The 24,136-nt window shown below is 38.3% G+C and overlaps 1 protein-coding gene and 1 long non-coding RNA gene across 16 annotated transcripts in view; one reads left to right on the plus strand and one right to left on the minus strand.

Annotated features, from left to right (window-relative positions):
- PDE4D (phosphodiesterase 4D) overlaps positions 1-24,136 on the minus strand; it is a 1,385,565-nt gene that overhangs the window by 705,100 nt on the left and 656,329 nt on the right. Inside the window, exon 1 of one of the 12 annotated variants that reach the window (XM_077897897.1) lies at positions 5,788-6,176. The exons of the other annotated variants lie outside the window; for them this stretch is intronic. Coding sequence (XP_077754023.1) covers positions 5,788-6,053 — 266 coding nt within the window. The 5' untranslated portion in view covers positions 6,054-6,176. Of the gene's footprint in view, positions 1-5,787; positions 6,177-24,136 lie in introns of those variants that run through there. 12 annotated transcript variants of the gene reach the window in all.
- LOC144314124 (uncharacterized) overlaps positions 1,496-24,136 on the plus strand; it is a 48,450-nt gene continuing 25,809 nt past the window's right edge. For 3 of the 4 annotated variants that reach the window (XR_013379804.1, XR_013379803.1, XR_013379805.1), the window contains exon 1: positions 23,372-23,796. This is a non-coding gene — a long non-coding RNA (uncharacterized LOC144314124). Of the gene's footprint in view, positions 1,595-23,371; positions 23,797-24,136 lie in introns of those variants that run through there. The other variant, XR_013379806.1, reaches the window with a different exon arrangement.

A 24,136-nucleotide genomic window follows, 5' to 3' on the forward strand; every position in this document is an offset into this window, starting at 1 on the left:
ACTTGAAGAATAATTTTGGTAGCTTCCTGTCTAAGAAAAATATAAAAACTGCCGAGGTCATTTAATTACCTAACCTCACAGGAACTTGTTATTTATAAGGGTAAGTATACAAAGAGGAACTGTGAAAATTAAAACAATAATTTAAAAATAATTTTAATGAACTCTGAGACTCAATTTTTTCTTTTCTTCTCATTCAACAAATTTCTGCCAAGTTTACAAAAAAGATTGTTTTTGCTTAGATGTTTTTGCTACCATTAGTAGCAATGGCTTCAGCTGGTGTAGATACTTCATGTGTTTTCTCTTTCTTTAATATAAATGTTAAAGGTCACAGGAAGCACACATGTAATAGATTCCCAGGTCATTTCAGTGTTTTCTTCATATTTCCTCAGCAACCATTTGCCACATTTTTTTTTCTTTGTGATTTCTTAAATATTTCAAGTCAGTTGACAAGTTCTTTAAGAGAAATGTCTTCCCGGGGTCCTCTGATTTGTAGGAAAGTTTAACCAGCCTTTTACAAGCTACAGATACCCTTAACTTGCAGTGCCCCCAAGATTTCTGCTGAAGACACACAGCCAATTACACCAGGGACACAGCTAGACACTCAGCCAACTGGCCCCACCCAACGTGCCTGCAGTACTTCCTGTTGTGCTCCCCAGATAATTTCCCCAGAAACTTCCTTCCCACCTCCTGGTATCACAGTATACCCCACAGCTCACCTCTGGGTTCTCAGCTCCTCAGAGAACACCAGCAAACCTTGTCTCTGCGTATCTTTACCATAAGGGACACAAAAGATAACCTTAAAGTTGCATAGGGCAAATATGGGAGAACTAGAACAAGAGAGAGTCCTCAAATAGAATCAATTATAGTGACTTTGAAAGCCTACTTGTGTGTGTGTGCACACGCTACAAACTCTCTAAATGGCTGTATATTCTCCTTTATACATAAAGGGTCTCTTCTCCTTCTGTAACTTGAAGAAAATTTATAGCATATTTCTCTCTTAACAACCATAAAAACAAGTACAGTTGTTGAAGAAATTATGACTCAAGAAAGCAAATGTTTACTTTTAAACATGAGCCATTTTGTATCTAATGCCAATGCTGGGTAAAGAGAAATCTATAATAAATAAAAAAAAAATACGGCCCAAAGCACTTATCTGGCTCCCTAAAAATCTTCAAGATTTCCTAAAAGTCTCCTGAAAGAGGCCTTTCAAAAATATACCTAAAGAAATTATTTTGTTGCTTAAGGATGTTACTGTTTCTTCTACCTTTGAATGTTGTAATTAAAAACACACATGTATTCACAGAAATTATAAAAGACATTTGAATATTGCCTAGATACCATCTTACCCTAAGAACCTCTAATCCCTTACTTATATACCCTCTAGAATGCTTTTCTTCATTCAAAGTGTAAATTAAAAAGAAAACCTGGAAAACAAAGATTTTCCCGTTTGATTCTTCTGAAATAAACTTACACTAGAAATGATGTTTTCTTCACCAGAGATCAATCATACTGACCTTGGAGTTCCTGCTGACATCAGAGGGCTTCTCCTACTCAGATGAAAGCAGAGTCCTGTCTATAATCACTAGACTACAAGGTACTAGATATTAAGTAAAAATGATAAAAGAGTGATAAAAAGTGCAGACACAAAGGGTTCTAGTTTAACATACAGTACCAGACCAAAAAACAAAACCAAACAAAACAAAAATACAAAAAGTCAAAACAAAACAGTGTTCAGTAAATATTAGCTATTGATGTAATTATTATGAATAATCACTGAAAGAATAGCAGAAGTAAGATGTGCTACAGATTCTGAAGGAGCAGTAGATTATTTCCATTTGGAGGGAACAGGAGGAAGTTCTCTGGAACAGAGAGAGTTGAAAGACATATGGAATGGGAGTAGGAAGAGAAGAGGCATCAAGTCCTATGGTTCACCTCGGGGAAATCTCTCCTTTCTGCCTTCTCCTTTCCCACATTCCTGAAACTGACATACACTTATCATTCTTGTGAACCATTGGTCTCTTTGCATCTATTCTCTTTAGCCCAATCCATTCACAAACAACGGACAGGATGATCCTCACATGATCCTAAAGATCAGGGCAGACCAAGGCTGGAGTAGTGGACACATACTGCATAATAAGGAAAATTTGCTTACAATGACATTCCACATCTATCCCTGTACAATACATGTATAATCTACACATGACTGTACTTAATTAAACCATACCACCAAACAAATACTATTGCTATTCCCAGGATATCGGGTAATAGGGAAACTGAGGTGTATGACAAGTAACTTGTTCAAAAAAATCATGCAACTAGTAAATGGAAGTCAGAATTTAAACTCAAGTAATCTGGCTTCTGCTTATATATTCTCTGCACAAGTCACGCAGCACCTGAAGTATTGTGTGAACTCAGTATGTTACTCTTAAAGTGGGCCACGGAAATCCAAATGAATTTTGGATAAGAATAACCATGATCAACCTGTAAATACAGCACATAAAGGTGAAATAACTTAGGATGTTCTATTAAGAGAAGAATTTGTTTAAGAAAAAAATACATTAACACTTAAAATGTTGATTAATGGGTATATGAGGAATTGAACAGGGTCTTGGTTCTCTAGTAGGTTACTCCATGCCTCTTACCTTAAGGGCTACATTAAGGAAGAGAGGAAATTCAGCTGCGGGTTTTGTTTTTGTCGTTGTTGTTGTTTTTTGCTGTGAGGTTTTCAAAGCAGATCCTGAACCCAAGCATAATGATTACAGGGAAGGAGTCTTCAACCATGTGTTAGCAAGGACTTCCCAATCAATAGACTTGCAAAAAAAAAATAGAATTTCTCTGTATGATTCTCATCCAGAAATTGTGCAGAGATGTTAAAGGGATGGTCAACATAAATGTTATATGAACTCAACTATGGTATAAAGGGTAAGCCAGATAGCCCTAATCTCCTGTGATTGAGTTGGGCTAGCTATTCACCCAATCTGTTTGACTTTATTCCTGGGAACAGAGCTCAGATAGGTTTCCCATCCTCCTTTGCAGTTAGATGTGGCCCCTGAACAGACTTCTAACCAAGGAACATTAGTATAAGTGCTATGTGTCCTTCTAGGCTTGCCTCATAAAAGCTCACACATTCCATCTTCCATGTTGTTTCCCAATTCCACTGAGCCTGGTATCCTTAAAAATCATGTCACAAACAGTGGAACTACAAGGTGGTAGGATCCCAAGTCCCTGAAACACCCCAGGGTAGCACACCTACCCATGAGAAGCAGAAACAGAAGTAATCACTTCTTCAATCCACAGAGATTTGGAGAGTATGTTGTAGAGCAACATGATCACCTTACTTAAAACAGACACCTTCCAATAGAATTTATTTTTTCAACTAGAATGCAAATCATTCGAAGTTAAGAAATAGCTCTCATTCAGTTTTGCCAACAGAATGTACAAATTAAACAAGTTTAGGTCAGTAGATATTATACTTAAAATATCAGAAGAATGAGAACAACTGGCATAGTCACCAATATTCTGAGGTGAACACATAAAGGCATGTATTTAAATGGCTGATCATCTAACGTAGGAGGAGCAAAGGATTTGAGTATGGTGGTAGTAGCAGCAGTTTAGGTAGCAAAAATGAATATACATCAGGACAGTTTGGACTATTTTTTTAATTGTGCGTAGTGCTTAGTCCAAGCTATGAAAGCACGGGTAGAGTGATATTTGTTAAAAGATGCCTGTGGATATTACAAAAGTCTTGGGGATCATTGAACCAACATGGAGGATGCAAGGTACCCTTTCCAACCTCCTTGCTAAATGCTTTTAGTCCACAGAGATAGTCTTTCCTTCTGAGTTACTAAGAATTGGTATTATGATTTTTTATTTTTCATCCCCATTGTTTTTTTTTATGCCTTTCTGATCTGACTGAGACATGATAAACCAAGATAAAATATCGGCAGAGAATTATGCTCTTGGAGTTTCCCCAAACAGCACCAGAAAAGGAAGTGCCAGAAATTTCCAAAGAAAGCCTGTTTTCATGAGATTTCCTGCCTTCCTTACATCTCAACATGCCTAAATAGTTCAGATAACCTTCAGATGAACTCTAGGTTGCTTCACTTAGTTGGAAATCAAGCAACTGAGCTGAGGCTTAATGGGTGCAATTTAGGAACTAATAATTTTTTTTAAAAGTATCTCAACCAAAGGGACTTGGGATACCAAAATTTTGGGCCTCTTTATGAACCGGAGCCAGCTTTCCTGCTGTAGCACCCTACTCTGGCCTGATTCTTTATGAACTCAAGCAGCTTTCCTGGTCTCAAGCCATCCCTCTTCTTCAGAGCATCTTCCAGCATTTAGCTAAGTCTTTCACTCACTACTTACCTCTGACAAATTTTTTCAACAATACCTTACCCAGAGAAAAGTCATTTTTCCACAATTTCTTTTTTTAGATTGAATAATTCATTGTTTTTCTTATCCCTCTTAAGAGCATTATATCTAACTAAACATAGAAATGCCATTTAGTTAAAACCTGGAGGAAATAAGAACACTTCCCCAGTAAGAGATCTAACTATTTGAAATTAAATTTTGAGGCTGGACGTTTCTTTGGGTGGGATATGTATTTTCCTTTGTCACCTATTTTCATTTCATCTATGATATTAATATATTCCACAGCATAGCTGTGTTGCTAGATTAAATTTTTACTCCCTCTACTTCTTGATGCTTCTTTCCTAGAAGTCTTATTTCTGTTTTGTTTATGTGTTTGGTTTTCCATTTCTGGTATGACCTTTGCTTTTCTATGGAGAAACTGTATAAAAATCATGGTCAATTTCTCAACTAACAAGTTCATTATTTTTGATACAGCTATTTCCTTTATCATAATTAAGGTTCATTTCATCAAAATGTGCAGGTAGTGAAGAGAACCTACTGCCACCTAAAAGAAGCCAGGTGTGCATCACAGACAACCCCCTCCCCCATCATAGCTTAGAATAGCCTCTTCTCAGGCAAAACACTCCAGTAAGCTTACACAATGGTAAATTTTAATATTTGCCTTCACCAAAGCAGGAAAATATCAAGAGTCATCTAAAAAACTAGATGAAAAATGCACATTAGACAAATTCACTCATTATAAAGAAGATATCGATATTCATGAAAAATATCGACAAAACAAAGAATCCAAAGAACACAACCTTACCAAGTAGCAGCCTGCAATTAATTGCCTGCACAGAATTCCTAAATCCTTTCTTCTCTCCATTAGAAAGACATGTTTGAGATTGTAAATACATTAAGGTCAGTAGCAAAGGAGAGGTTTGGGGGCGCACCATCACACACACACATACACACATTCTGTGTACATCTCTGTTCAAGTGGGGATTATGCAGAAAGCAGAGTAAACTGTGATTTTTTTTCCTCCTCTCCTTTCTAGTCCTTTCTTTCCTGGTTGTTGCAGGACTTGGCAAGGGATATTAGCTTATGAAATCCAAGAAACGCCACCACGCTGATATGGGAGTAAAACTGCATTCTTATTTGACACCTGGAGTCCAATTTTCTTGTAGGAACTTGCAATAGGAATTGAACTTGGAGAACCACCCCCCTTCAAGGATTCCCAGTTTCAAGGGCTGCTGCCTTGGCCAGGGCATCTGCGGGCTCTGTTGGGAAGGTAGAAGGCTGCCTGTAAGTCACAGGTGAGCAATGATGAGACTCCCCCCCCCCCCCCCCCCCGCCCCTCGCCCAAAGTGGAAGGCGGGAGGCACAAAAATCAGCCGGGTGCCGGCCACCGATCCCGGCAAGCCGCGCCAACCTTACCACGTATGTGCCACCGTGAAACGCCGCTGTTTGGGGATGTTGCTGCTGAGAAGCATCCTCCGCAGGAGCCTCGGGGAATTCCTCGGAGAAATTACTGGAGAGAGCTTGGGGGAGACCGATTTCCTCGCCGGCTTGGACTTCTCCTGCTGCAACAGGTTCTCCCGCAAGGATTTCACAAGATCCTCGTTGAGCCAGGGGTTCGGACAATGCGGATTATCCACGTCGGGGACTGTTAGGGTGTCCGGGCTCGTCGTCTGCTGGGCCATTTCTCCGCTCAACTCTGTACAGTTGGCAGCAACCCGGGGCAACGTGGGTGCCTGGCGTCCCCCCAGCGGCTGCCTCGCTCGGAGCCTGGGGCGAGCGGCAGGTCGGGCAGCTGCGCTGGCTCCTCGGGCGGCCTGCCTCAGTGTCTCCGCGGGGACCTGCCGACGCCCCGCCCGAGCGCGCTGCGGGCCCGCGGGGCAGGGGGGCGGGGGGCTCGAGGGGCGCGGAGGCCGCGGCGCCGGCGGCTCAGTCCGCGCTGCGCGGCCGCCTGTGAAACTATCGGAACTAATGCGCCGCAGCTGCTCCAAGTGACTTCTGCTTATGTGCAGAAAAAGTCCTGGGGGGAGGGCTTACCCATCAGATCCCTGCTGCTCCGGTGGTTTGGCGAGTCTTTCCATTTGCTTATTCCTGAATCCAAAGGAAAGAAAAACTTTGAACTTGACCTTCCTCTCCTGCAAGGGTTATTTATCTGCCTCCAGTCCACGTTCATAAAAGAAAATTGCTAGTCCTTTGCTTTTTACAAGGGAAGAATAAACAAGCACTAGATAGATAAGAGGGAGTATTTCCCTGCTTGCTAAACTCAATCTGATGCACCTTGTGAAACAAATCCTAAGGGAAGAAAATGGACTCTTTTTTTCCCCTCCCCCTTCTAGTTAGAAATAAAACAAAAGGTCTCAAAATACCACATATGGAACACATTACAACACAACACAACGTTGTGTTGTATGACCTCGCTAATTAGGGTCCTTTCAAAGCGTGGGACAACGGCATTTACATTCAAGAATGGCATTTGTTATCTCTTCGGATTTAAACTGACAACCTTCTAGGGGGACACATTGTTTTCATAAGAGTAGTTAAAGATTATTTTAAAGTTTCAGTTGTTACTTATGGTATACAGAATGTTACCAAGTCAACTGTAAAAGAATTAAATCTAGCTTTTCGTAGTTATTTCCTTAATTTTTTTTTCTTACTTTTCTTTTAATGTAAGATTTTTATTTGTGATCGACATAGCTTCAACAAACGTAAAGGAGGTTTAAAATGTTTTTAAAGAGAAGAAATTATGTCTTGCCTATTAAATTTGTTTAATTACTGGAAAAAATTAAAAATGCTATGACAATTCAAGTAAGTAAGCAAGTGATAAAGCTTGGTAAATCTCATTACATGGACATTGGAAGTGCAAACATTAAAACTGGGTTGTAAGGGAGCCCAAACCTTTGCATAGAGATGTCCCCAGCAGTCTAGCCAAGCTATAGAGAGTTCAGGACAGAAATCAAATCACTTTTCTTAGGAATTGAGAATATTTGGGTGTTTCTTTTTCTTTAAGATTTTATTTATTTATTCATGAGAGACACAGGGAGAGAGAGGCAGAGACACAGGCAGAGGGAGAAGCAGGCTCCATGCAGGGAGCCCGATGCGGGACTAGATCCCGGGGCCCTGGATCCGGCCCTGGGTCAAAGGCAGACACTCAACCACTGAGCCACCGGGGCTGCCCCAGAATATTTGTTTCATATTTGAAAAACAGTGATCTGGGCAGCCCCGGTGGCTCAGCGGTTTAGCGCCGCCTTCGGCTTGGGGTATGATACTGGAGATCCGGGATTGAGTCCCGTGTCGGGCTCCCTACATGGAGCCTGCTTCTCCCTCTGTGTCTCTGCCCCTCTCTCTCTGTCTGTCATGGATAAATAAATAAAATCTTGAAAAAAAAAAGAAAAGAAAAGAAAAACAGTGATCTAAGGAGTTAGGAAATATATCCAGATAAAATGGAAAACAGAATAGTCTGATTCAATTAGGGGTTTTTTGTGTGTGTGTGCTTTTTTTTATTTTTGGTTTCTATGATTACTATTAGGTCAGTTTTTAAAGTTTCTCCCATTTCCCTCCCTAGTTATTCCACCTTAAATTTAAATTCTTAAAAAAAAAAAAAAATTTAAATTCTTTGTCTGTAAAATGCTACAGAAAAGGATACGCTTAGGTTCTGTTTACAGGAGCACAGGGCCACCACCTGGTATAACTATAACAATTTAATGAGCCACACGTTCCAAGACTTAATCAGAAAATCTGTTCTGCAATTACTCAAATTTTTCAAAATCAGGGTATGATTGTTCTTGAAGAATTTCCACAAGTACAAAAGGTTTCCTCGCTGCTAAACATTAAGTGGCAAGCCCCCTTAGTTTTAACAAGGTAAAGACATCCATTTCTCCATATCTTTTCTTATTTATACACACACACACATATATATAGTCACTAAACAAGTAGCCAATTTCTGTAAAGTTGGCTGAAGGACTGACCACTACATTAGGAGTTGTGCAAAACAGGTGTGCAATGCTTGCCTTTAAAGAACTCATAAGTTAATGGAAAAGACTAGACAACACTCTGGAGAAAACACCAGCACATGTAGTGATATTATCAGGTGCAGAAAAATACAGTGAAAAAGGTAAAAGGTATACATAACTGATGAGGGAATGTTGCAGTAAACTTGAAGATGCGGAATATCAAAAATTAATGGAAAGGAAGGTGAAAAAGAAGTGCCTTCCAGGATAAGGAACTTACAATGTGCAAATGCAGTCAAGAAGAAATAGGCAAGTTTGTTTAAAAAAAGAAAAAAAGCCCAGTAGTCAGTAGATGTAAAACCTATTCAGGTTTGTAGAAAAAAAAAAAAAAAATCAGATAACAGATAACAAGTGAGGGGGGGGAAACAGGCAGCAAAGTGACATGCCACCCCAAAAACTATTAGAAAAATTTCCCACTCTCTACAGACAGTTCTATTCAGCAAACATCTGTGGGCATTTATTTTGTGCTAGGCACTATATGAAGTGCTCTAGGATAAAGATTAGCTAGATACTATCCACAGTATCTGGGAGTTTATAACTCACTAAATTAACCGCAAAATAATTTACATGTCAAAGTATGGCCCAAATACCTAGATGAGAGCCAGGAAGCTGACGATATTTAATGTCTGGTTTTAATTAAGTAAAGAAAAGTGATTCTCAATGACCAAATAAAGGAATTGATATGAATGGGAATATATGGGCCATAAAATGCAAAACTCATTGAGTTCAGGACATTCTAGGTTCTAGTTCTTGCTTCCAGTGACCTTCATTTGAGAGGAATAAAATATTTACAAGCTAGCCTTCTCCTAAATGGCATTTCATGTGGATGCTCAGAGATTAGACATTCTGTTGATGAGACTATCTAAGCTGGAATGGAAGATATAATAATATTCTATTGAAAATTCACTGAAGGTTGTGGATAAACATGTTCTAAAACTGAACAAAAGTGTTCTGCAAATTTCCCATTGCTTTGGTGCATGTTAAAGGATTCCATTATAGATATAGAATTGGGGATCCCTGGGTGGCGCAGCGGTTTGGCGCCTGCCTTTGGCTCAGGGCGCGATCCTGGAGACCCGGGATTGAATCCCACGTTCAGGCTCCCGGTGCATGGAGCCTGCTTCTCCCTCTGCCTGTGTCTCTGCCTCTCCCTCTCTCTCTCTCTGTGACTATCATAAATAAAAAAATAAAAAAAAAAGAATTGGCTGCCTTTTTACAGGTTTCCATATCCTATCATTCATTATTTGTTCAATATCCTAACATCTACAATTACCCTCCTGAATCCCCCAAATGATATGTGGCTTTTTTGAAAAGAAAATTAATTTTTTTTTGAGAATTCTTTGCCATCCTCCCTTCAAATAACTTGGAAACCCCCACAGTGTTTCAAATTCATGCTTGAAAATCACTGCCTTAGGAAATACAAATTGTAAAGTTCTGAAGATAACCAAAGGTGGCTGAGGTTTGGATAAACTGGTGATTTTCTTTATAATAATGTAGAGTGTCAAGGGAATTCTCCCAACAGGAATACTACACAGATTGTCTTTTTTTTTTTTCTTTTTAACAAAATCTCTTTAAAATTAGCTGCCAGAAACTTTTCTGAAAAACACAGTACTGCAAATGACAGCCAAATAAGGCCTTTGGTTTTAACAAGTGGAAATTTGAAAGTGGGTGAAATGTTTTGATAAAGTCACCCACGCCTAGAACAGCCGATAATATCTCTTAATTTCATAAAGGTTTTCCTAAATACCTTTTTGTGGATTTTCTAAATTTGTTTTTTTTAGATTATTCAGAATCCTTGATAACACTTATTTAATTAATTATTCACAGGCAGCAAAACAAATAAGAAATAAGATTTGCACAGGTTCTGAACAAGGATTGAAAAATGTGCCCTTGTCTAGGTAAGATACAAGCAAAACTAGATTTCTCACAATTGAAAGGGAGCAATGGTGCAGCTAATTCAAAAGGATAAATAAATTAAAATTATTCACACGTGACTATAGAATGCATTGTATGCTTCTACCAACTATAATGTTTTAATTAGGTAAATAGTGTGTTAAAATGAGACTGCTTTTTAACCTGCCCATGTAGTTCGTGGAAATGATCTGACAGTGGCAGAGGTTTGTACTTAGGAAGAGTGTGTTTGGAACCCAAAAGCTTGTTTTGATCTCCAGCTATGATACGTACTGTGTTACTTTAAATGTCTGTGAATAAGTTCCTCATCTATGAAACTGAGTGATAATAACAATAGCTATTGCATAAGAATGCTGCAAAGATTAAATATGTTAATACCCATGATATAAAGTGTTTAGAAGGATGCTTGGATAGAGTAAACACCCAATTACTGCCACCTGCCACTAGTTGATACAAGGAACTTACAGAAATTTATACTCAGTAGATATCAATTGACATCAAAATGTGCCAGGCATTTTGCATTGTATTTCATTTAATTCTTGCAATAATTCTTAGGGCATTATTTCATTACCACTATTTTACTGATGAGGGCACAAGAAGGTTAAATAACTTGCCCAAAATAAGGACCCCTACGTGGCTCAGTCTATTAGGTGTCTGACTCTTGATTTTGAGTGAAGTAGTGATATCAGGGATCATGATCTTGAGATGAAATCTCAGTCCTGGGATGGAGGCCTGTGTCAAGCTCCTCACTCAGCAGGGAGTCTGCTTCTCTCTTCCCTCTCTTTCTCTCTGCCCCTCCCCCTGCTCTCTCTCTCAAATAAATAAAAAATAACTTACCCACAGTCATATAGTTCAATAGTGTAGAATCAGTATTTCATGGTCTATGAAGTGCTAGGGCCTCTTATTTCAACTCTATACTAAATCACTCCAAGAAAGAAATCTGATACCATATTTAAAATCAATGATGGATATTTTTATTGGAAAAATTATAGAAATCTGAGTGCCCTGAGCTCTTGGTCTAGTTAACACTAACTTCTGCCCTTGGCTCCACTCAGGACATACACTGTGGCAACCTGTGAAGCTTGCCAAGTCATGTAATTCTTACAAAGGCACGACATTCTAGTAAGGGCAGCTTGAGGTGGAATTTCTGAGTGTTTTTTCATCTATATGTCTGTACTCCTTTGACACAAAGGAGTTTTTATTAAATTCCATGGTAGTTTTCCATTTTGCAAAACAATAATGTTCTAAAATTATTTCATTTAAAATTTTCATTGTGATTATTTTTCATTTAGAATTTATGTCATTATAACCTCTAATGATAAAATTTTATCATCCCTACACTGAAAATCACATCTGGACATTGTGAAACAGGACTTTTTATTTTATTTTTTTTATTTATTTATGATAGTCATACAGAGAGAGAGAGAGAGAGAGAGAGAGGCAGACACATAGGCAGAGGGAGAAGCAGGCTCCATGCACCGGGAGCCCGACGTGGGACTCGATCCCGGGTCTCCAGGATCGCGCCCTGGGCCAAAGGCAGGCGCCAAACCGCTGCGCCACCCAGGGATCCCGAAACAGGACTTTTTAAATCATCATCATTACTGAACTTGTACCAGATACTGTGCTGGTTGGCAGAGATTAAAAACAATAAAATATCCACTTGAAAATTGGAGATATATACAACCCCTCCAGTAAAGAAAATAAATGATAAATGTCAAATTGATAATAAAAATCAGTGCCTCAAGGGATTACAAGAGTAACAAATATACGTGTGTGTGTGTGTATACACACACACATATAACAACAGTTTTTGAAGTTGAGAATGTTTCCAAAAACTAACCAATGCCCAATAGCAATGGTATTTGGGGGCTCTGACAGATATTTCTTCATAATCAAAAGATCTCCAAACTTCCCAAAACTGTTCATTGTATTAGAAAAAAGGGACAGTTAATGCACAAAATAACTTGGGTAGACCTTCAGAATCTTTTGCTGTTTTTGTCCACATACCAGACATGTTAATGAACAAAATCCAACACGTATCCCAAGGTCAGAGGAATATTATACAGTAGTAGTCTATTCAAAACTTGGACACCAAGGAGCACGTTTCCTCATCTCTTTTTCAGTCTCTGTACCCATCCCCCACCAGCCTTAGGACAAGGATTTTTACTCTTCTTCAAATTAGCATAATATGACTGGAGAGCCTCCTTCTGACTCTGACACATAACATCTGTTTCAGTTACTTTGTTTTTTGTAATATGGTTTTTATGAGACAAAATAGTATACTTTGCTGAAAGTGTCCATAATTCAGGATTTATAGTTGTAGCTGGCAATTTGCTTTCTAAAGTTTAACATATTTAGACAATGACTCCTCATAAGCAAATCGTATTTTTAGGGTGATACTTTTCATATCTAACGTTCTCCAACCTAGTCATTTATTTGGGATGTTTTACAAAAGGTATTACAGAAACTGGTTTTATTTCCAATTTTGTAATTAAGTAGCTAAGTCACCTTGAACAACTTCATTCAGTTTTTCTGAAACTCCATTTCCAAGTTAAAAGTCCTAGAACTTCCCTAGGGTTTTATAACTTAAAAAAGAAAAGCCAGATGCTGTCTTTGATTGCAAGTTTTAGTTGACGTTTAAGAAAAATCATTATCCCAAATGCGTTCTGAGGCAATATGGTCTCTGCCATTTGCATGTAGTAATCGTATGTTCCACAGATAATGATTTAAAAAGAGAAACAGAGGGGCGCCTGGGTGACTCAGTGGTTGAGTGTCTGCCTTTGGCTCAGGGCATCATCCCAGGGTCCTGGGATCGAGTTCCACATCAGGCTCTCCATGGGGAGCATGCTTCTCCCTCTGCCTAAGTCTCTGTGTGTCTCATGAATAAATAAATAAAAGAGAGAGAAACAGAAAATATTTGATGTTTAAGAAAACAAGAGGTGACTGCACTAACCAGGTGCCTTACTCATGCTTTTATGGCCCTGAAACTTATGAAAATTCCCTCCCTAACTAGGTAACAAAATTTATTCTGACATATGACTCACAGCTTGAGAGCCAGAGTGGGAGGGCAATGCTTAAGTTAATTTAATATTTGGAATCAAAGTATTGTTTTACTTCTAAAATGATGAAACTACAGAGCTGCATATACATATCAAGTGTTATATAATAAGTCAGATTTTCTAACCTTTTAGGGCCTAACATATTATTTAATAAAAGAGAAATTTCTGCACTCAATCTTTCACAAAGTGTGTCTCACCAAAGACTAGTTTTGTCCAAATTTAATGAACACTGAATAGGGTGGAGGGAAGCACTTTGTGATTTAAAAAAAAAAATGGGGGCTGCATTGAATACAGTTAAACAGGTTTCTCTGGTGTAAGATCTTAGTCCTTTAACATGCTAATGTGATTTATGAAAGCCAGTTTGGTTGGCTCTCAATCCACCTGCCTCTTGAAGCATGTCCAGAGATGGTTATTCTCAGAACCCATCCCTTTGAACATAGCCTATAGCTGATATAAACCTTCCCAGGCTTGTATGCTTTCATTTTCTTCTGAACTGTAGTCAAACAGAATGTTTCCAGCAGAACCAGGAGTTCTGGTACCAGCCCCTAGAGACTTCTCATTATTGTTATGCTCCTGTGCTGAAGCTGAGGCTAAGTCCACCCTCTTCTTTAACTGGTGTTCTTCTCCTTGTAAAAGGCATAACTTGTGCAGAGGCTATGAAATAACTGCGCTGTGAGTCTAAATGATAATTCTGTTGATAGCATGATAGAAGACTGAACAGGCTAAAAGGCCAAAGAAAGACTGGTCTACAGGCCACTATTGGTGAGAAGGTATACCAATGCAACCAAAGGCCAAACAAGTGCTTTTCAAGCTTTGAATTAGTTAAGAATCATGTGGAGACCATGCTAAAGACAGGTTCTGATTCAGTAGGTCTGGAGTGGGGCTCAGAGTTTCGATTTCCAAAGTTCGCATGGACTGCTGGTCCATGAAGGCCTCCTAAGTCTCCAGGGACTAGAATAAGGAGAGGTTAATGGAATTGAAGTCTAGCAAATGAAGGCACTAATACGTACTCAGGTGATGCTATTTCAAATTTATATCCAGACATTTGTGTAGTGCTTAACTTGCTGTTGATATTTTTTAAAGGAAGAGATTTTTTAAATTATTTTATTTATTTATTCATGAGAGACACACAAAGAGGCAGAGACATAGGCAGAGAGATGCAGGACTCCATCCCAGGACCCCAGGATCACGACTTGAGCTGAAGGCAGATGCTCAACCACTAAGCCACCCAGATGCCCCCTATTTTATTTTTTTAAGTAAACTCTACTCCCAACATGGGGCTTGAACTTATGATCCCAAGATCAAAAGTCACATGCTCTACTGTCAGGGTTAGCCAAGTGCCCCAATTGCTAATATTTTAATAAATAATGGATTTTTAAAAATAGAAATTATTGCATACCAATACAATAAATCTTTTTTTCTTCAAATGAGCACAAACACTATGAAAGATTCAATTCTAAAAGCAACTTTTGTTATATTATATCCACACTTTTAAGATGAGACAAAAAAGACTTAATAGAAATTGAAAAACAAATTCCTGCAAGTATGGTGAAATTATTTACCTGTTTCTATATCATTAATTGAAATTAAAAGATGAACCTTATTTAAGACTTACAGACTATTTCCAGGATGTAATTTAATTAAGTTGAAAGCATGTAATTGGACAAATGCTAGGTGTTAAGTTCTTTGGATATGATGGAGACGCTGATCTTCGTGTATCTGAGGATACCAGATTCTTTCTTTTCTGTGTTCATAGTTAGATGGGGCTTTCAACTCTTCTGTGGATACAGCATTGTCAAAGACACTTATAATTAAGCCTTACCCCGCACTACTGACTTCTCTATCATCTAAAAAGTTAATCGAGAAAGTGTTTGTGCTTCCATCAAGCCAATACACCTAGCCCTACAGTAAGTCTATGTATAGCTGTATAAGCAAGTATATGCTTTTCTCTCTGGTCCTTCAAAGAACTTATTCTGACCTGGAAGTGCTTGAATGATTGCTAAATTATGAAGACCAATCTGAGTTTTTTCCCAAAATTATTATTTTTCAGCCCTAATAAAATAAATGTGAATACCTATTACACTAATATAAAAATATGCATCCTAGCTGGTTTAATAAACACCACTAATATTCTGTAATTATATAAGCATTGCACAAAGCCAGCCAGTAATTATTTAATCAGTTACAAAGGAAAATTCGTGCATGACAAAGAAATCCTCTTGCTGTGCCCATGTAAAATACACTTTAGTCTGAGCAGCAGTTGCCTTGTGATCCTTGTATATTAAATGCCTGGAATATAGTGTGCAGCAGACACATGTTAAAGGAAGGGAAGAAAGGAGTCAACGGTTTGTACGGTTTGTTTTAGTATTTTTTGTGAGCTTTTACATAGGCTAAAAAGATGGTATGTCCAAATCAATTTACACTGATTTACCCACTAAATGTTAAAAATGTTTTAGAAATCCTATTAGACATGCTCCCAATTTTACAAATGCATTACTTTTTAAATTATCTATATAATACGCAATCTATTCTCATTGCAAAAAACTTCAAAGTCACCCAGAAATCTAAAGGTCCTATAGACCACCATCCCCAAACTTGGCTCTCTTCATAGGGGACCCTGTGATCAGTTTTGTCTGTTTTTCCAGACTCTGCTGTCCATTATAGGAGCCACTAGTCCCATGTGGCTATTCAGTACTTGAAATGTGTCTAATGCAACTGAGGAACAGAATTTTTATTTTTTTATGTTTTTTATTAATTTAAATTTAGTCGTCTTCTCTTTTTTTTATTTATTTATTCATGATAGTCACGCAGAGAGAGAGAGAGAGAGAGAGAGAGAGAGAGGCGCAGACACAGGCAGAGGGAGAAGCAGGCTCCATAAAGGGAGCCCGATGTGGGACTCAATCCCGGGTCCCCAGGATCGCGCCCTGGGCCAAAGGCAGGCGCCAAATCGCTGCGCCACCCAGGGATCTCTAAATTTAGTCTTCTATGGCTAGTGGCTACCATATTAGCAAAATTCTAGACCTCCATGTGATTTCATGAAAAATTATGTGCCTAGAGGAACATACTACTGTTTTCTGAGGCTTTGGGGGTTTGTTTTTAAAGATTTGTTTATTTGACGGAGAGAGGGAGAGAGTCCTCGGACATGTGCACAAGCAAGGGGAGTGGCAGAGGGAGAGGGAGAAGCAGGCTCCCTGCTGAACAGGGAGCCAGACTCAGGGCTTGATCCCAGGACCCCGGGACCATGACCCAAGTTAAAAGGGAGACGCTCAGAGAACTGAGCCACCCAGCCACCCGGAGACTTTTGTTTTTGATCAGAGTGTTATACTCAATGACCATTCTCATCATTCAGCAACTTGTTTTTTCTTCAGTGAAGATCTCCCTTGTTAATCTTTAGCGAGGTACCTGAACACTGAGGTATTCCATAGCATGGCCACTTCTCAGCATTGTTAGCCGTTTCCCTATTGATGCGGATTCAGGTGTCCAGTTGTTCACTATCAAGGACAAACAACAGGTTTGCAAACTTCTCATTGGGCACACATTCCAAGAATTTTTTTTCTTTATAATAGATACATAGACGCAGGATTCTTAAATGATAAGGTATAAGCATTTTTCATTTTAATAGAAACTGCCAAATTGTTCTTCAAAGTGGCTGATTCAATTTATACTCCCACCAACAGTGTTTGAGTTCCCACATTTTTTTCCTCAAACAGCCTTATGCTGCCATCAATTTCACTGTACTAGCTGTCAAAGCCTTTTTTTCTTCCTTCAAGAATATCTTCTGTTTTTTTTTTGGGGGGGGGGGAATTAAGAAGAACATCAATGGCTACCATTAAAATTCACAGAAGTGGGAAATTGTATTTCACTTCACTTCCAAGTCAATATTCAATTTTTGCTCTTTAACAATTTTAGTTGACCAAGCATTTCCCTGGAGTGTCTCTAATATGACAATATCTACACGTTATAGAAGGCCTTTTCAAAGGAAAAAGCATTAATTTTCTTTTTCAGTAATGTTCTAGCACTACTCAGTGAAAAATGTTTTAAATTGCTTTTCCCATAATAAAGATAGATTGTGTTAAGCATTTATTCTTGCCTGTCTCTGTTTTATACAACAGCATAGAATTTTCCAATGCATGACCAGGACTCTATTACTATTTTGTGGAATTTTTTCTTTGAGTAAAATTAATGGTCCAGATGAGGACTGAATTTGTAAATTCACTGGACCCTGGTCTGACAGTAGTGTCACTGCATCCTTAGGTTAATAATTTTGTGAGATTGAAAGAGGACTTGGCTAGAAGTCCAGTCCTCACTCTACTACAAGTAGGACTACTTGTCCTAAGGCTCGAAGCAAACCTCTTACTCTCTGGATATGTGTTTCGTTGTTACCGTATCTGACTCTAACACAAAGCTGGAAGGATCGCTAAAGTGATAGGTTAATAGTTTCCCAAACCAGACTTATCATTACAATTTTCTAAGGGAAATATTAAAACAGAACTCAGAACCTCAACCTACAACTACTGAATCAGAACAAGCAGAGTTAGGTCTGGGAAACTTTCTCCAGTGATTCTAATGATTAGTCAAGTTTGAAAGCCACTGTCCTAGATGATAAGATCAAACCCCAAGAATAAATATGCTCTAAAAGGTAAATACTTAAAAAAAAAAAAAAAGAAAAGAAGAAAGAAAATCTTCATGGGGGAAAAGCAGATCAAATATTAAAACAAATTTGAAGAAATGTAAAGTCTTATAGCTCAAGTAAAAACGTCCACAATAATTCAGGTTTATGGTTATTACATCTAATAGATCTAACAGAATCAACAAAAACAGTAATGTCATCAAAAGCCGCATCTGCAAAAGCAGATTATGTAGAGTGCAATAGTCACGGCTGCAGCAGGTGGATTTGTGGCACAAATGGGCCCTGCACAGTCCTGGAGGAAGACATTCACAAATTCATATCTAGGTAGTAAACATTTACTATGTTCTGACCAAACTGGGAAACTGTTTTCAGTTCTGGGGGCCACTTTTTAAATAATGTTTATTTTTTAAAATGACATACAGCCTGAGTTTACATTTAGCACAAAAATTGTAAATGTATAGCTTGATTTTTAAATGCACATACACCTGTAACCAACATCCAGATCAAGATATAGAATATGCTTTTCTCAGTCAATACTCACTCCCTCCAGAGGTAACCACTATTTTGACCGCTCTCACCATAAATTAGTTGTGTCTCTTCTTGAACGTCATATAAACAGAAACAGACACTATATACCATTTTGCATCTGGTTTCTTGCATGTAACAAACATAATGATGTGTTACAGTCATCTCTTTTTCATTGCTCTGAAGTATCCCAATATTTGACTATACCACAACTTATGCATCCATTCTACCACTGATGGACATTTAGACTGTTTCCAATTTAGACTATTATAAATCAAGCTGGAATGAATATTCTTGCTCGTATATCTTACTGGACATAAGCACTCATTTTGTTGACTATATGCCCATGAGTAGAAAGGTGCATCATAGGCATGTGTATGTTTAGCTTATGATAGTGCCAAACAGCTTCCAAAGTGATCTTTCCAACTTAAACTCCTACCAGGACCACGTGAAAACAGATATTCCATATCCTTGTCCACACTTGGTATTTTCAGTTAATTTTAGTCATCACTATGATGAAGGTATAGTACTATCTTACTGTGGTTTTAACTGCATTTTGCTAGTGAATAATGATGATGAGTATTTTTCTCTATGAGGTGGCCAGTGGCATCGTAAATGTTTAATAACCACTATCTGGGGAAAAATACACATATAAAGTATATTATAAATTTTACTATATAAAGTGTATGTAACACACACAATTTACAAACAATAAGAAGTACACAGTAGTCTTTAATTTGGAATTCCATAATGCCAATTGATTTTTCACAGAATACATTCACTGATGTTTTGCTGGACTCTTGAAAGTGTAGCCAAACTGAGGTAGCAATCAATAGTAGTTCTGACATGACTGTGGGTTGACATTTTGGTTTATATTAACAAGTAAGACAAAAGTGAAGCAACAAAGATATATGTTGGAGTTCCTCTCATTTGCCCATGCCTAGGGCAATTTCTTTGCTCCATCAGATTACAGTTTTAAAATTCTAGAAGAAAGTTTCTTCAATTTTCTTTTGTGTGTTCTTTAAAATACAATGGCTACAGATATGACACACTCAATTTTAATCAGTATTATTAACATTTTTCTCTACTACTTTCTTGGGGATCCCTGGGTGGTGCAGCGGTTTGGCGCCTGCCTTTGGCCCAGGGCGCGATCCTGAAAACCCGGGATCGAGTCCCACATTGGGCTCCTGGTGCATGGAGCCTGCTTTTCCCTCTGCCTGTGTCTCTGCCTCTCTCTCTCTCTCTCTCTCTCTCTCTGACTATCATAAATTTAAAAAAAATTCTCTACTACTTTCTTAAGTCTAGACTGTCGACAAAACAATCAATCCCTGATGTAGCATTTGCTGATTTTCTTGTTATAAATATACCCCTCCCCCCCAGTCAATTCCAAGCTACATCACAGAACAGAGTTGCAAAGAAAAGCACGGTAGGTAACCACTATATAGTGTTTCTACCATACAGATACAACAGACAAATGGGCAATAATAAAATGTAGTAAAATAATTAGGAGTGATAAGTTTTGAGTATGTATTACCTTTGCTTTTACCTTGCTGAAAGTTTATGTAATTTAATTTTAAATAATGATGTTATTTAACAGCTCACCAAATTCACAAACATTTAAAAATTGGTGCTTAGGAGGCAGTACAGGCAGACCCAAGAACACTGATGCTTGCTGGCCATTTTGATATTCTTTAATTTGAAATGCCGGGTTTTTTTTTTTTTGTGATTTTCTAAAATTGGGTTGTTTTGTTGATTTGTAAAAGTTTTCTATAACTTCTAAATATGAGGCCTTTATCAGATATATATTGCTAGCATCACTGTTAAGCCTAAGTCCCACTTTTTCAGAGAGAACTTGTCAAACCCAGTATTTTGTGTGGTTAAGCAAGCCCTGAAAGGGGATATGGACATCTAGAGGTTATCATGAGCTACTGAACTCAAACCACATACTGTTTATGCTATATGGGAAAACTTTCGAAAGAAGGTTCATCATTAATTTGTGGCATTTTTTCAGTATTTCACAAGCACAGAAATGACTACTTTAATGATTACCAACCACCCTACCTAGCATGGGAGCACCTGGAAATATAGAATTTTACTTTCTTGAGATTGTAAAGGAATTTAAAGATTCACTGATATTTTGTTCCTTTCACCTCACCATTATATGTTGAATGAATGATGCATGTAGCATCCTCTTCACCAAAGTGGAGAAATCATTTAAGAATTGGTGAATTATAAACAGTTTTATTCTAATAATCATTGAGAATTTTGTGACAATGTATTTAGAAACAGGCAGTAATTAAAACTAGGGATAAAAGACATGAAATTTAAATCCAAGCTATGTGATATAAGGTGATAACCCAACATCTCCTTTTTGTTCCATGGGCTTATACTGGCCCCCCTCACCCCATGCAAGTCTTCTAACGCTTTGGGACTTTCCCTATTCCTATTTTCCTTCCTTCCTCAACTTTACATTGTTTCATGGTCCTTTCCAAACTATCTTAACACTAGAAGACAGTGCAAATGTGTTAATGCATAACCCCATCAAAAGTAATAAAATTCAGGGACACCTGGGTGGCTCAGCGGTTGAACATCTGCCTTCAGCTCAGGGCGTGACCCTGGGTCCGGGGATCGAATCCTGCATCTGGCTCCCTGCATGGAGCTGCTTCTCCCTCTGCCTGTGTCTCTGCCTCTCTCTGTATGTCTCTCATGAATAAATAAATAAAATCTTTAAAAAAAAGTAATATAATTCACATTAACCAGGAGCTGCTAGAAATAATGCCCAAACCCCTTGGATAAACAATGAGGAGAACTCAGACAACAAATTGGGCCTAATTTTAATATATCTCCATCTACAGAATAGTGGCTCTCAACCTTAATTGCATCTGGAGAGTTTTCTAGATTTGTGTCCAGGCCATGTCCCAAACCAAATAAACGAGGATCTCTGAGTGTGGGACCCAACATCAGCATTTTTTCAAAGTGGAGATGATTTCAATGCACAGCCAAGTGTGAGAATAACACCAGGTTGAGAAATATCGATATTTTAAAACAGCATCTGCATCTATAAATTAAGGTTGTTCATTCTATGTTGCCCTGAGTAAAAGTACACATCTGCTTTCCACCTCCATGATGAAGCACTACCTATTAATCAAAGGTAGGTTAGATCATTCTTTTCTTCCCTGTGCTATACAATCTTAGCTCTTCAGTCTTCTCTGTCTTAAGTCTTCCTTGGTCAGGCTTCTTTGCCAATTCTCAATTCATTGTCATGCTCTAGCATAATAATTCATTTTATATGAAAGGGAAGCTATCAATTTCTGACTAAACTGGAGCAAGGTGCAATTCATAGGTGTGTATTTACCAAATACAGTTTGATATGTGGCACATTTAATTGGCCTGCAAGCCATTTAAAAACTTCTTGACATTTTGTGTTACAAATCAAAAAGTGCGAAGCAACTTGTCTGAGCTCACAAAGGGGCTAACCTAGGACTGAAACAGAATTTATGTATATCAGAGATAAGTGACAGCAAGTCAAAGAAGGAAAGAGGGTTTCCCTTCCACAGGCCACAACTCTCCAGGAGAACAGGAAGTACATTTCTATCATTCCCAAAAGCAACTTCCAAAATTAAAAATAAAATAGTAATTTCAAAAAGCATTTGTGGCTGTTTAACAATTATACTTCTAAATTAAAGTCTTAGATTCAAAACCAAAGATCAGAGTCAAGTACAAATGATATTCTAAATGTGCAGAAGGAGGCTCCAGATCCTCTCAGTTCTTTCTGACTAAAAGAAAAGTACAGAGTAAAATCTTACAAGCCCTAACAGAGGGATATAATGAAGGGCATGGCACAGGACGGGCTGAAACACGAATTTTTAAAATCCGTATATTAGTAAACCAGGTGTCACCTTTTTCATTTATTATGCTAATTAGTTTTAATGTTAATACTTTATAACATATTTGGGTTATTAACATGGAACTAAGCAAGACTCGGGAGGAGTCTATTTCAATCTCAGCCACTGAAAAATTAAAATTACACAAATTCCATTTCCCTTGTGCCAAATTAGTGTCTTCAACTAAACCTACTTTAAATGGACACAACATTTTGGAAAATTTCATTTGACTACAAAGACATTCTGGTCTCAAACACTGGCATGATATTTACAGTCTGAAAATACATGAGTTCATACCTAAACCCCATTCCCTCACTTCATAAACACAATAGGAAGTGCTTCTGAGATCCTATAGTTCAGGAAACAGAAAGACCACTTATAATCTCACAATTTGAGTATACTTTGTTTTCATTTGTGACTAGAGCAAATGTCTCCTACTAAAAAAAAACTCCTACTAGGAAGGTATTCCTAAAGATTAGCACTTCATTCACTGATTCACTTCCTCCTGCACTCAGCCAGCATTTACTGAGTACCTGCTAAGTGCCAGGTTTGGATGATGTGTAAATGGACAGGATCACGGACCTCTCCTAGTCTCCCAAAAGGGACTCTGACTCATTACATTTCAGCCAAGAATGGAGAGCTACTGAAATGCTCTTTCACTTTTTGGTGTTTTTTAGGAGGATGAGGATGAGGAAAGTGCTGCTGCTTTTCATAAGTGACTTTTATGTCAGTAAATAGACAGGTGGCTGTTTTAATAACCAGCTTAAAACAAAAGAGTTTGCAATAGCAATTATAGGAAAGGTGTCAACACAACTAGCTTGAACATGTGTTTTCTTGTTAAAAATTGATACAGACTTTCTGATAAAACTTTTTTTTAGTGTTAATAAAGCATATTGCCATATCTTTGCAGTTTATACTCTTAATATTCTGCTCTGTCCAGTAAAGAATGTGGTTTACTTGTGATGCAACTCCTGTGTTTGTTGCCAAGGACAACCGTTGTTTCCTTGATTGGGTTTCATGTGGTTGGTCAGGTTATGTCATGAGAATTACATTAAAGAGAAGAGTTATGGGTTTGTGTGCCAGCTCTGAGCAGTGAGAATGGTGGAAGGAGAGCAGTGGGGGTTGGCACGGTTTCTTTTGGCAGGAGATGAGAAATGCAGACTCCTGGGCACTCTACATGTACCCTTCCACATCATTTGGCTTCCTTTCACCCTACCCTGGCATCTGCTTTCTAGCCTCTGGAAAAGTACACATGTGGAAAGCACCATCAACCAATTCTCTTTTGTAGTTCTTCACATTTCTGGGACTTCAAGAAACCTTGAACCGCCATCTCCTTCTCTCAGGAAAAATCACCTCCGAGAACAACGTAAAATCAGCTGTAATTTTCAACAGATTCCGAACCAGGATTTGGAAAGGTAAGATGGTTATTGAACTGAATTATAATAAAGTCAGGCCACAGTCCAATTTGCTTCCAGCTCTTCTCCTCCCTCTGTGGGTTAACAAGTGTTTCCAAAGCCATAGGGCATTAAGAATCCTGAAGCAGCTAATTAATAGTGCTGATCCACATCATATGTAGCATGTGAGTTTCAGGCAGCTGTAAAACACCAGCTTCCTCAGGCTATCCGAATGACGATGAAGCTCTCAGAATTATATTTTGACATTCTGCACCCTGCCTGTGGCTGAAAATAACCTTCTCAATAGGCACTTTAGGCCAGGAGAGTACTCTAGGCGTAAAAAAGCCTCATTGCCATGACT

This window comes from Canis aureus, chromosome 5, assembly GCF_053574225.1.
Source record: "Canis aureus isolate CA01 chromosome 5, VMU_Caureus_v.1.0, whole genome shotgun sequence".
NCBI classification, from domain to species: domain Eukaryota; kingdom Metazoa; phylum Chordata; class Mammalia; order Carnivora; family Canidae; genus Canis; species Canis aureus.